This window comes from Pelmatolapia mariae, linkage group LG5 (assembly GCF_036321145.2).
Source record: "Pelmatolapia mariae isolate MD_Pm_ZW linkage group LG5, Pm_UMD_F_2, whole genome shotgun sequence".
NCBI classification, from domain to species: Eukaryota; Metazoa; Chordata; class Actinopteri; order Cichliformes; family Cichlidae; genus Pelmatolapia; species Pelmatolapia mariae.
Window position 1 is genome coordinate 28,198,763 of NC_086231.1, and position 13,151 is coordinate 28,211,913.

The 13,151-nt window shown below is 39.7% G+C and overlaps 1 protein-coding gene across 4 annotated transcripts in view; it reads right to left on the minus strand.

The window, feature by feature from the left end:
- Positions 1-13,151, minus strand: part of suclg2 (succinate-CoA ligase GDP-forming subunit beta) — a 96,855-nt gene that overhangs the window by 43,493 nt on the left and 40,211 nt on the right. For all 4 annotated transcript variants that reach the window (XR_010093937.1, XR_010093938.1, XR_010093939.1 and 1 more), the window contains exons 5-9: positions 11,575-11,727; positions 9,383-9,472; positions 7,394-7,490; positions 2,043-2,204; positions 746-888 (exon numbers count right to left, since the gene is read on the minus strand). Coding sequence is in view for 1 of the 4 variants with exons in the window: in XM_063474596.1 (XP_063330666.1) it covers positions 746-888; positions 2,043-2,204; positions 7,394-7,490; positions 9,383-9,472; positions 11,575-11,727 (645 nt within the window). In the remaining 3 variants the exon portion in view is untranslated. The remainder of the gene's footprint in view (positions 1-745; positions 889-2,042; positions 2,205-7,393; positions 7,491-9,382; positions 9,473-11,574; positions 11,728-13,151) is intronic.

A 13,151-nucleotide genomic window follows, 5' to 3' on the forward strand; every position in this document is an offset into this window, starting at 1 on the left:
CTGAGGACTGAATTTCAATCTAATTCTACTCTGTATTCAACACAACCAAGTAGAGACGCTCCAGAGAGCGAACCCGTGATCATTCCTGGGATACAGGAGTGACAGCAGTGAGGGATTTAGCGATGTGATAACTGTCAACACACAATCAGCACTGCGGTATCGTTACAAGGCTTACGTTGTTTAGCTTGGAATTATTAGCTTTCCGAACATGGAGCAGAATCACTTGTAAAACACCCCGAGCTGCCACTCATTCACAGCCGCGAGAATATCTGTCGCATGCTTTTCATTTAAAGTTTTATATGTGCATTAAATCTGAGCTGCATATGAGCCCGTTATTGCGTGTTCACAGCGCACGCGGTTGCACGTCTTAGCCTTTCTTTACAAGCGCAGTTACTGCAGAATACAGAGCGCCAATTTATCATGCCACAGTAACTGAAATGATGGCATATAATCACACAGCCTCCCAGAGTCTGTTTTCCTAAGTTAAACATGGGCATATGCCAAGGTCCCCAGACTAATGAGTTGCACTGACAAAGCTCTAACCAGACAGATAGAGCTTTATGAATGTACTGTGACAAAATACATGACTGCAATATCAAACACAATTCAACAGGTGGTAAAATTGCTTTTTCTTTCAAGCTGTGCTTTAAAAATCAGTAACCAATTTAGCCTATGTACTCAACTGTTACAGTCAAGCTGTTCAAGAAGCAGGCAAGCGACCTCTTTGTTAACAGTTTGTTCCTACCTTTGGGTCAGCAGTGAGCAGCTTAAAAGCCTCGTACACCTGTTTCTCTTTGACTCCACCACCCAGGTCCAAGAAGTTTGCTGGCTTTCCTCCATGAAGGTCAATGATGTCACACGTGGCCATGGCCAAACCAGCTCCATTCACTGTTACGACAATGTAATGTAATAATTAGGCACTCGTTTTTATGCACTTTCACACGTTTGTGTTAACGATAAATTAGACTAAAGCATAACAAGGCTAAATTTGAAGATTAAGTAAAGGCTAATATTCGGATATTGAAACAGACGTGCCTGAGAACAAAGTGCGATACATGCCGACACGAGTTAATTAAAGGAACATTACTGACACTGAAGGAAAGATGGCATGAACTATAATAACCCGCAAAGGAATTCAGTGCTAAGTCATCCACTAAATACGAGCAAATAGCTGGAAGAAAATGCCACACTTAAAAAGTGAATCTGCTGGAAATCTTCTAATCAGAAACATTCAAGTCAAGCAACACAGAGAAAATTTGATTACAACTCAGCTCCAGACTTCAGAGAAGAGAGTGTTGATTAGAAGAGGTTGTGCTATGCTTTTGGACTGTGGACTATGTCATCATTTAGCCAACTGCCAGTGCCTCTGCCCTGCTGAGTTGTGCAGGAGCCAAGTGCACAAAAATGTCCTACATAATTTGGTTTAGCCAAGCTGAACTTGTGTCCTGGCAAGCTCCCCAACCGAGGTCTCAATAAAAGGGAAATTCGCTTTAACAGCTGTCACTTTGGTGGCTTACGGAGCTCTCAAGGAAGCTGCGGGGCCTTAAAAGCTGTTGTTACTTTAAGAGAGCCTGGGAGCTGGGGATGCAGAATGGGGTTTGTGTGCAGAATGGAGAAGAAGTGTTAACAGACAACTAATGTGTTTATGAGGCTACGGGGTAAGAAGTGAGAGCACCTGTTAGTGCTGTTGTACACTGTAAAAGCTTTGATTTATGACAAGAGAGGGGGCCTTTAATGAGAATGCTAACAATCTGGCTCACAGGAGACTTTCTGGGCGGATTATAGCTAATTAGAACGCATTGGTTACGGCAGCAATCCTTCTGGAGTCTTCAGAAAGCTGCTTGTAATGTGGAATGGAGGAGAGCACAGACTGCCGTTAGTTTGACTAAGTTTTAACTGTGTCCGAGCTTTTCGCTTACTCGACTTAAGAGACACATTAAAGCCACATGGCAGGAGGGGAAGGCTTTTGGGAGAACTCCTTTATCGGGTGGTGTATGTGCGGGCAGGTGCGTCAGGTCTGATGGAGAGATTCGCTTCCTTACCAAAGCAGGCAATGTTCCCATCCAGTCCGATATATTTAAGGTCCCACTTTGCTGCCGCCATCTCCGTGGGGTCGGCCTCCGTCATGTCGTCCATGGCAAACACGCTTTTCTGACGGAACTCAGCGTTGTCATCAAAGTTGATCTTAGCATCAAAGCAAACCACTACGGTGCGGGGTGGAAAAGACAGCAGTGGGGGAAAAATAGAACAAGTGAGAAAGAGGAAACAGAATCCAGACATAAAAAAAACAAAAATACCTAATTACCATTTCTAAAACCTGAAAGTAATGAACTCCAGGGTGTCCCCTCAGTCTGCTGGTCTTAATTATTTCAGGCTCACTAAGGTATGTGGTTTTGACACTGCCTCTAAGGAAAAGACTATTATAGCAAATGGACATTTCCTTTATACATCAAAGAGTGTGTATTTCAAAGACTCCACGCTCTTAAAGCCACCTGAAAATACCACACACTAATAATGTAACAAATTAGTAGAAGCGCTTACACTTAAATAGTGACTCTAACTGAAAGGGATAACTGGACATTCAAAAGAAATACAGTTATTCGCCGTCTTGGTGAGAATTTGAAAAGTCACGTCTATTTGCTAAATTTGTAGCTGGAGCCAGAAGTCAGTTAGCTCAGCTTATTATTAAAACCAGGAAAGTAGGAGGAAAGGTAACAAATTCACCCCTATATTGAAGCTCAATAACAACTAATACAAAACCTAAAGTATAAAAATGATATCCAAAGGGAGGACCACGTCCCCTAGTTCCAGTTTTTGCTTTAAACCAGCTGCTTGTGCTGACTTTATATTCTCCAGTTCAGCTTTCGGTCTCAGGCCTCACAGTATTTTCCACACTTGGTTTTAAAATGAACTATGGTAATGTTCTATAGCACGTCTTGATGCATTCTCAATCATCCAGGAAAGTAAATCTCCAAAAGTTGAATCTGTTCATCTGGACGTAGCGTTTTGTGGGAGAAACGTTTCGTCACTCATCCAAGTGACTTCTTCAGTCTCAGCTGACTGCAGGTTTCCCCAATCTTATAAACAGTACATTTGCATAATGACTGAAACCAGCCCACTGAAGGAACAATGGGCTGTGAGGTCAGTTCCTTAATCATAATTATGCAAATTCTCATGACCATTGATCTATAGCACCTTCAATATTAACTATTCCACTTAATGGCTAATTACATTTAAACATTCAGGCAATCCTGATGCGAAACTGGGGAAAGGAAGAAAAATATTGAAATGTGCAAGTATACTTTATGAGTGCAACATGAACAACATACATACATGGACACAAGACACATGGAGCAGGCAGACTCTCCTGGGTACTGGGGAGTCAGCATGCTGCGTCCTCCAGGTGAAGTGTTTTCCTCACTACACAATTCCTTTTTGTTCTGTTTTGACACATCCATTATTGCAGTCTATCTACAAAATGTATTCAGCTATTACCAAACGAGACAAAAAAATACAAATTTTCCACCCTTGAGAAATTTTCCTTCTCCAAACACGTCTGTCGAAAGCCTGCAAGAAAATAGCTGTGCTCCCTTGTGACGTGTGAACAAATCGAAGCAAAGAATGAGCTGATGTTAATGTGAAGCCCTTCTACAAAGCCTGCTTCAATCACAACACCTGCTTCTTCCTACTTGTAAAAAAAGAAAAATCATACCCGCTCGTATAAATTTACAATTTTTTTAAGGACTCATTTTCTGCATTAATATTCATAACGAATCACACAAAAACATTGTCGTGTCAGTGTTTGATAACTTTGAGCAAGTATCTTTTTTTTGAGGAAACTAAGGATCAAAGAAGTGATGCATCTTCAGCACGCTGTAATAGTGTATGACACATCACACTCAATCTGTGTTCAGCTCAAAAGACAAGACAATCACTCTTATTTCTTTGAGAGAAAAAAAAAACAAAAAACAAAAACCAAAGTTTGGCAGTGTCACAAGCGCTGGAATAATGCTTTGTGACTACCTATAACAGCCTTCTCATCTGAATGACGAGCACTTGAATTGTTTTCCTGCTAACCTCCATTTTTGTCACTAGGGGAAATCAAGGTGACTGAAATTTACCCATATCTCTGTTCTTCTGTGTGACTGGAAGTGCTTGCTTCCAACAGGGATTACGCCATATGGGAAAAATACATCGAGAAATTATAGAAGAAGAAACTATATTATTCTTACTGGACACAACAGTTTGCTAGTGCCTGTTACAAATGAGAGGAGGACAGAAATGTGAACTGCTCTTGGTGACTTTCAAATAAAGTAAGGGGCCTTGAAATGGTATTTTACTTTAAAATTGAATGATCCTGATAGATATTAGATCCAATTGTATTCTACTGTGCAAAAATCTTGAGTCATGTCTTTATCTTTTTCCTCCAAGAAGACACTTTCTTGTAATTTTTAAAAATTTGTTTTGATCAGTAGTGCTCCAGGCTTTCTGAAGGCCTTTCAAAGTTTTTCATTAAACCATTAAAAGCTGCCTTTTCTCTCGTTTTCTGTCCAGTCTTTGTACCTGACCATTTTCAGAGGAATTTTTGTTTTGTTAAGCCCCTTAACACTGACCTATGATACATTCAAGTATATGAAAAAAAAATTACTCGACTCAAGGATGAACTAGTGTTGTGGCTTCACATAACTTGTATGCAGATATCTTGGCATTATTAAGGAAACTGGATAAATGGAGGACAAAAGAAGTAGCAAGCCTTAAAAAAATGAACAGACTTGAGATTCATCCACTCTTCATTGAATCAAAAATTCTTAATGAAGGGAAACGGGGAAGAAAAGGCCAAATACCACTGGGCTGAAAATCAGCGGTTGCAGGGCTGACGGAGTGATGAAAGTGTATTTGAAATGTTTGGTTCAACCCGTCTGGAGAAAAAAATACAACAGTGAGTGTCTGGAGCCATCTGTAAAACACAGTGGAGGCTTGTCATGTTTTGGCTGTATTTCATTCATTTCAAATTTTGATCCATCAAGCAATACCATCAGGAAACTATCTGACTGGCAGCACTTTCATTTTTTTTAACATTACAATCCCGAACAAACCGTCAATGCAGTAAAAATATACCTGGATAGAGAAAAAACACAGAGAAACACCATCACTCAGACACAACAGTCACTGTCCCCGGAGTCCAAACAGCAACATTGCTGAACTGAACAGGCAGCCAACATCCAAAGAAGAGCTTTGAATGTCCTTCAAGAAGCTTTGAGATCTACTTCTGAGGATTACTTCAGGAAATGCCAAGAAAGGTTTGCTTAGAGAGTTCAGGCTGTGCTCAAGATAAAGTTGGTCTTACCAAATCTTTTAAGCTCATTAGAATTTTATTAACTCTCTCTTTGCTTTATATATTGTATTTCCATGGATGTTTGCATGTTTCAGTAAATCACTGCACCCCTTTTTCCATTGTCCTAGCAAAATATAAAGAAATAAGGGGGGGATTTAAGACTGTACTTCTAAATTACTAATCTAAGACACTTTTCAATGATTGAAATATCCCATCTTTTTATTAACTACTTTTAATCTCCAGCAGCACAAAGTCAGACATGTTGATCAAGGCCAACACCTTAATCATTGCTTGTTTCTTAGAAAATTAGCATTACTATTTTACAGTTCTCTCATTTGTCTCATGTGTCTCATCTGATCATTTATACATGAAGTACAAAGAGTTAAGAGACAATATTTATTGCTTGACGACACAATAAATTTATCTTGAATATAATTACTGAAAGTTAATTTCAATAGACTGAGCGTGTAATAGGCTAAGCTTCACTCCAATAAACATTGTCAAGTGAAGATGATAATTGCTCAACCTTTTAATAATCTCCCTTTCATCCATTCAGAGACACTTACAGACATATTCCAAGTTAAGTACTTTTGGCTGAGCACATGCATTTGGAATAAGGCCAGTTTACAACGACACGATTATAGAAAATAATTCCTTTGAGAATAGAACAAGTGAACAGTATGATAAATTAAATAATTGTTGATTGTTTTTGTGGTTTTTAAAGTGCTTTAGGGGCATTCCCCGATGCAAAGTTTTTAACTTGGGAACTACTATTTCTTCCTATTATTTTGGACATCTTAACATTTATAGTTGATATATTTATAAATATAAAGGCTGCGATTTACAGAAAGCAAGAGAAAGAAATTTGTAGTAAAATTACATTTCCTGACATTTTCTGGTTAGTGACTTTTCTTAAATTACCAATATAGACACAAAGCTTTATTTTGAGCGGCTCCCTGTTGTCTTGTTCTTGTAAATTGTTGGTAATGTGGTTTCGAGCAGTGATTCACTTTTGTAAAATCAGTAATCAGATCAGTAAGACAGCTTTTTTTTTTATCTGCAAAAATAAATGTTAACAGCAAGAGGCCTACTCTGAACACATCTGTTTGTGGTAACAGGGCTACTGCCATCAACCCAGCAACCCAGTATAGACATTTTATTTTTTCAAATCTAACAAACATAACAGAACAATTGTAGTGTTGTGTATTTATTTGGGAGATTCTCCAGGAGTTTGTGCTCAGTAATATTTTGGTTGCCTTAAAAGTAAAACTCAGAGTAAGGAAAACATTCTGCCTCCTGCGACACCTTCAACTTTACACTTAAATTGAAACTGAGTAACTAACAACAGCATTATTTGTTGTTAGCTTTCCTAAAAAGATTTGATGGGATTACACAGAACATCTTGTGTGCATGCAAAATATGAAATAAATATGAAAATAATAAATATGAAATAAACACCGATCAATTCAAAAACTACAAACGGTCATGCAAAGTTACCTATGTCAATATATTTTTAATTATGATACTTTACTTTATTTCATTAATGCTCCACTCAGAGCCCATAAGATTTTCACAGAGCATCTCAAAGTGGTTAATCTTCGCCGACCATAAATTAAAAGGCTGCGTCTGAAGCTGCCGCTGCTGCTATTTGTAGTCCCTCATTACTTGCTGATGATAGATTATATGCCTTTAGTTAATCATCAGCAACTAGGAAACATCAACAAACATGAACATGCTGTGAATATGGAAAGCTCTGCTCCCTGAAGCCATTTGGATTTTGATCCAGACAAAGTCATGCTGACAAGAAGCTGATGTCAGTGTGTTGCAATTACAGTACACTTCACATTCTGAAATGCATTTAGACCAGAGGAGCGAAGTGCTGCCTCTGTCTCGCAGTCGGTGATTAATATGTGGCAGCATCGTGATGCTGAAATGCTGAGTTCTGCGTTTAAAATGTTTAATAGAAATTACAGACAGCAGGAAGGCACACATCCAAAGACACACATGAAACACACAAACATACAGACAAGTATGTTTTTAAAAAATGATACAAAGTACCTTGTCCTTCGGGAGTCTCTCCGAGAGGATTGACTTCAACTTGAGTGGCGTCGACTTTCAGGAACAGATCATAGAGCCTCTTAATCTGATCTGCTGCCTGTGAGGTCCACAGAGGACAGTAATTACCTGATGGTTCGGCTCTGAGTAGTCAGCCCTGACAAGGCTGCTCAGCCTCCCACACAGGCTACATAAAACATGGCAAATCACCTTCAACATCACCGTGTCTTTTTATGGCATTAATGTGTAAGGAAGGCAAAGTTAAATTACCTGGTGTTAGCACACCTTTCACTTGATTGCACATACATGTAGTATCGCTGCATACCTGCTTTTCTAATGTGCCTTTTGCATTTAAAACAACTGATATTTACAATGTGGAAAACAAATGTTGTCAGTGAGAATACGGGATATTAAAAACTACTGCACTTAAACATTATCAATGAAATCCTCCTTTTAAAAGGAACTTCTTTTTAATTCTCTATAGCTTTGCTTCTTTAGTGACAAAGGCAGTCTGACAGTGCAGACAGACGCGCACAAAATTGTATCTGCACAAAGCTCCCGTCGCCACACAGCTCCTTCAAAACAGTAAAGGTATTTTAGAAATGCTGTAATTATCTCTGAATTAAACAGCTTGGCAACTGACAAACAGCAACCAAGGAGAAGCGCACTAACAATGCACACAATTAACCAATAATTTTCTATTTCTCCCATTCCCTGTTTAAAATCAATTTCCTTTCAGTATCCAGCAAAAATAGGCCATAAAAAAAGGATGCAATAAAAATGTCATCAAATCAAGTTTGCTTCACAAAGGCAGATTTGATTTTTTTGTAATTTATGTATTTCATTATTCTATGTGCTAGGATTTGAGCTTATCTGATTTCTCATGCCAGTCAGAGCTTGTGCAAAAGAAAACAAATTAAGCCCTTTTTATACTGGACAAACATCTGACTTTTCTCTACAGTGGGAAAGGGTACAGCTGCATTTATTATCGGTCAAATGACTCTAGTCTGCTTGACGGCATTTCTGGGTATTTATCGGCTCTGCCTTCAATCTGCAGTGATGGAAACATGACTTGCAGATTTTCTGTCCTTTTCCAGCACAAAGCTGTGACGTCGGCTTACATTCTTGACATGGCATGCAAGGCTGAAAGTCTGTCTGCTGTGTGGCTTTAGGCCCGCACTGTGAAGCCTTTCATAGCTCACAGACACTGTAAACACACCTGTCACCTCCCCGGCAAGGTGCCGTTAACCCACAAACACAATTCAGACTATTTTTATACTGTATATGGGCAACAGCCTGCATGGATTTGCTAACAATAGCAATCACACAAACCAGAAGTTAACTGTTTTGTCCAGTGCTCGTGACGACAAATGTGAAACAACACATAGAAAATCATAATAAAAAGCAAAACGTGTGGCTTTGTGTAAACTTGCCCAGAAATAAAATACTTGAAATTTTGCCATAAAAATAGGGGTTTAATACTAAGAGGCAAAAAAAAAGATCTAAAGTAATCTTAACCGAGCACACATTTTATTCAGACTGTGAGCTTGGCCTACTGCTGTGCTGTTCTTCCTCAGCTTTATTTTCAGAGCAAATGCCTGAACATGACTCAAAACTTTGGGGAGAGGAGAGAAAATGTTTGTTTCGCTGTCCTCAAAATCATAACTGGCCCACTGAGATGAGTTTTAGTGGCTAACGCATGATTCACTCACAAAATCAGTGTGTGCCATGTTCTACCAAATAATGATATCGTTAGTACTGTAAGCTCCCTAAGCCTGGCACAGTGCTGTGCCTCACTGCCAAGTATGACAACAGACCACCTGGCAAGTCAGCATAGTGTAATGACACTTCACAACTTGCCTCTGGAAAACTAATAATAGCCAAAGTATGGCCTATTTATGAATGGGCAAGCATCTGCCTGCCTACATATATATGAATGTCAGAATCACTGATCCTTCTTTGTGACTTTAAAGCCGTCCATGGGCCCATTACCTGTCTCTGCAGAGCTCCTTTGAAACCCAAATTAGCTGCCATGCGAAGTGCCTGGTCGTCTCTCACACCTTCAAAGATATCTATGGCTTCCTGGTAGATTTGTAGAGAATATGCAAGAGAGAGGAAGACAAACAAATGAAGACAAGAAGTAAACATTATCCTAATTAAACTATGCAATATATTTCTGATAATCATATACAGAATGGACCAACTCTCTAACAGCAATAGGCTGTCTATAAAGATGATCACAATAGCTCCCAAAAAATATATCTAAAAGTGCTCATCACACTCATCAAACATCACGCTAATGTTTGTTGGCTCAACTTTTTATAAATGCTTATGATTATCTTATTAATGAGTGCTTATTTGTAGTAGCTGAAGCAGTCGCTGAGGTACTAGTGGAGCATCTGCACATGTACGAACTGTTCCTTTCCTAAACCATGTCATTCATTTTACTTTGTAGACCACAAAACACGTAAACTGTACAAAACCAGAATCAGAGACCAGAGTTATAGCTTGCACAAAGCAGGAGTACAGTAACATGGTGTAACATAATAAAATTTCAGGGACCATATCCATCACCAAGACCAATGCCAGTTTGCAAAATTAAAGAAAGTGATCCAGATCTATCCTTTTAGATCCTTTACCCACATTCCACCGGGTTTTTATAACATGCAGGTAATTTATGCATAATGCATCGACTGATCTGTGGGAAGTTCTGGGCATGTGTGTTTATTAGGATTGGGCAATTGGCTCCATATTCAAATCGTTCTATCCTCCCCCTTTAGCACTGCTGATGACTGATAGCATCATTGTTGGCAGAGGAGGTTATCCATCCTCCATAAAGCACAGTGTGTGGCCCAAAAAAAGCACACGGTTCAGAGAGAAACTGTGGCTGATTAGAAGCTGAACATAGCTCTTTACTTATTTACCTCAGACCTACAGTTTTTTCCATTTAAAATATCTCACCTGCTTCTTCTGCACTCTTCACCAACCATTCCTATGCACGTTCTTCACTGACAGAAACCCCCGCGGGGAAACAAAAAGTTAAGGAGACCATATATAAAGAAACTGCAGTCAAATTAAGCTCCAGGATAAAGGAGGACAAAAAGTCAGTCTGGCAGTCTAATACATCCTCCTGTTTTCTCTCTTTTGATGATGATGGATCAGCGTCACTGCTCCGCAGACACATCCATTTCAAAGCAGCGCAAAAGTCCGGGCATGAACCTGTGTGCACGCTCCTGTGGAGACACGTCTGTGTTCCAAGTGCTGGTTAGATGTGGAAGTGCAAAATCAAACTGTAGTGAAGCAGATTCAGTTTATTATGAATCTCATAGTAATGATAATTTCATGTATCAATGTGGAAATTAGGTTTTTATTTTAAAAAATCAACTTGAATGGTGCTCACTTTGACACCATCATCCTTCAGCAAAACCCAAGTGTTTGCATTTCATCTGGTAGGAAACATGACTTCAGCAGCCTAATCTTCACTGCCCATCTCCTAGTTACAACATCATTACTGCTTCACCTATTGGTGACATCTCATCCATCTGTACAGACAGTCTGTAGCACCAAACAGGGCTGGACAATAACTATTTTAATCATTTTGTTTGATAGTAAAACCACGCATTTCTCATTTATAGAAACTCTAAAGTCTTTGGTGGAGTTAATGTAACGTAATCGTCTCAGCTTGATCTTTCACAACGCACATTAGCAAAATAAGATACACGTATAGAACCTTTGGAGGTAGCCATCTGTAAACGCTTCAAGTTTACATCTGTTAACGACGATGAGGCCGTGCTGTCGAGAAGTTGTAAATAAAATCTCATTAATGGCAAAAGAAAACATTGAAGGCTGTGTGTGTTTGCACATGTTAAACTCCAGTGTGTTTCTGTATGCGTGCGCCGTGTTCAGCTTCTGCTGTGTGTGTGCAAACAGATCTCAGCTTCCATCTGGAAACTTGGCATGATTTCAACACCCCCCCCAAAAAAACCTTTATCAGTTTTAAAGTAAGATGGTGAGGGGTTTATAAAGAGCTCCACTGTGCCAGTAAAGAACAAGCATCATGGTAAGATGTCTAATTCAAGGAAGTTAAATTTTGGACTGCTCTCAAGTTTTTTTCCCCCTTTCTTATTCTTGTTGCTGGTAATCACTGACAACTTATAAATGACTGAAAAGCAGAAATTTTATACCTTAAAGATGAGTTCTGGGGTGCTAGCAGCCACCTCCTCGATATCCATACCTCCCTGGGGGCTTCCTACTATGACAGGACCATTGCAGGAGCGGTCCATTAGGATGGCAAAATATGTCTCCCTGGTAATATCCAGGGCCTCAGCAACCATCACCTGCACATTGCAAAGAAAAAACAGAGGGGCTGGATAGAAGAAGGTAGCTATGTTACTGATCTGACATCACTAAGAAAACATCATTATTAAGGGGAAAAAAAAAAAAAAGGGAAAAGCTCATTTGTGTTCCCCTTTATTCCGACCAGTATTTACTCAGAAAATGTTTTACGTTTAAATTTATCTTTTAAAAGTAACACATTTACAACTAGCTGTACAAAACAAGAAAATAAGCAGAGTGCAGAGATTGGCACAATCTACGTGCAACAGCTCTGAGGAAATGTCATCTGTTATGAATAAAAGAAACAGAGGCAAATAGAGAGGAATTGTGTGTTCATTCAGAAAGAGAGGCAGGAGGAAGTAAGCAAGAAGCCCATTTGAAAAGGAAAGAAAAAAAACTTGACAGGAAACTATCAGTTCTGTGGTGGTTAATGGGGTGCAGGTTTGGTGGAAGGGGTGTTTGTTTGAACATACACAGCCCTTATGTTTTGCTTCCACCTTATCGCCCAGTGAATGAGGATGGATCGGCTTTTCTGCGCTCCGTGTTAACAGACAGTGCTCCTATCTTCTTGTCCGAAAGTTGTTTTCCCCACTCACTCAAACAACCTTTTAAGTTGCCTGTCGTTTGACTTATACCAGTTTCTTCTCTCAAACTAAACATATTCTTTTCTCCACAGTCTATTTCTATCTTTCTCTGCCTCGCTCATCTGTCCCACCTCGTTTCCTCATCTCTCATTCAGTGCTATGAGAGTGAAAATCCACACAGATACACGAGTGCTGCCCCTTATCTGTGTTGTAGGATGGGTTGAGCGTTGGTGTGTGCTCCCACTGGCAGGTTGACAGCTGAGCTCTGGCTGTCATCGGAAACGCCAGGTTCTGACTACACCGTTACTGTACTCGAGCCACGTCAGATTTCTGTGCTGTGTGAGATTTTCTTGGTAAGACAATGATTGTAGATGTCCAATTGGTTTTCACGTCTCTTCTCACTCAGATCTAATCCAGGTTTTGGCCACATGTTTGTGTCTTTTATCCGCCTTTGCCTTCTGCCTCAGACAGCGAGTTAACTCTGAGCTTGCTGAATTTTCTGTAGGCGCCATCAATAAAAATGATGTTTGACGCTCATTTGATTCAACGTAAACTTTACAGGGGAAACAGAAGCACTAGCTGGATGGAAGTGGGGAGGGGTAAACAGAGATGAGGAGAGACAAAGAGGAAGGCAGCAGGACACACAAACAAGCCACAGACTGAGAAGGCTTCGTCACCTGGAAAACGTCTGTTTTCAGGGGGTACGACATGCAGCATGCGAGCAGAGAAAATAGTATTCCTGCTTGTTAGTGGCGCACAGAAACAGTTGTTTACCAGACACTTTAAATTCACAGTGGGCTCTGTTCAATTTATGCAATGAGCCATAACACCAGCTAGTGCAA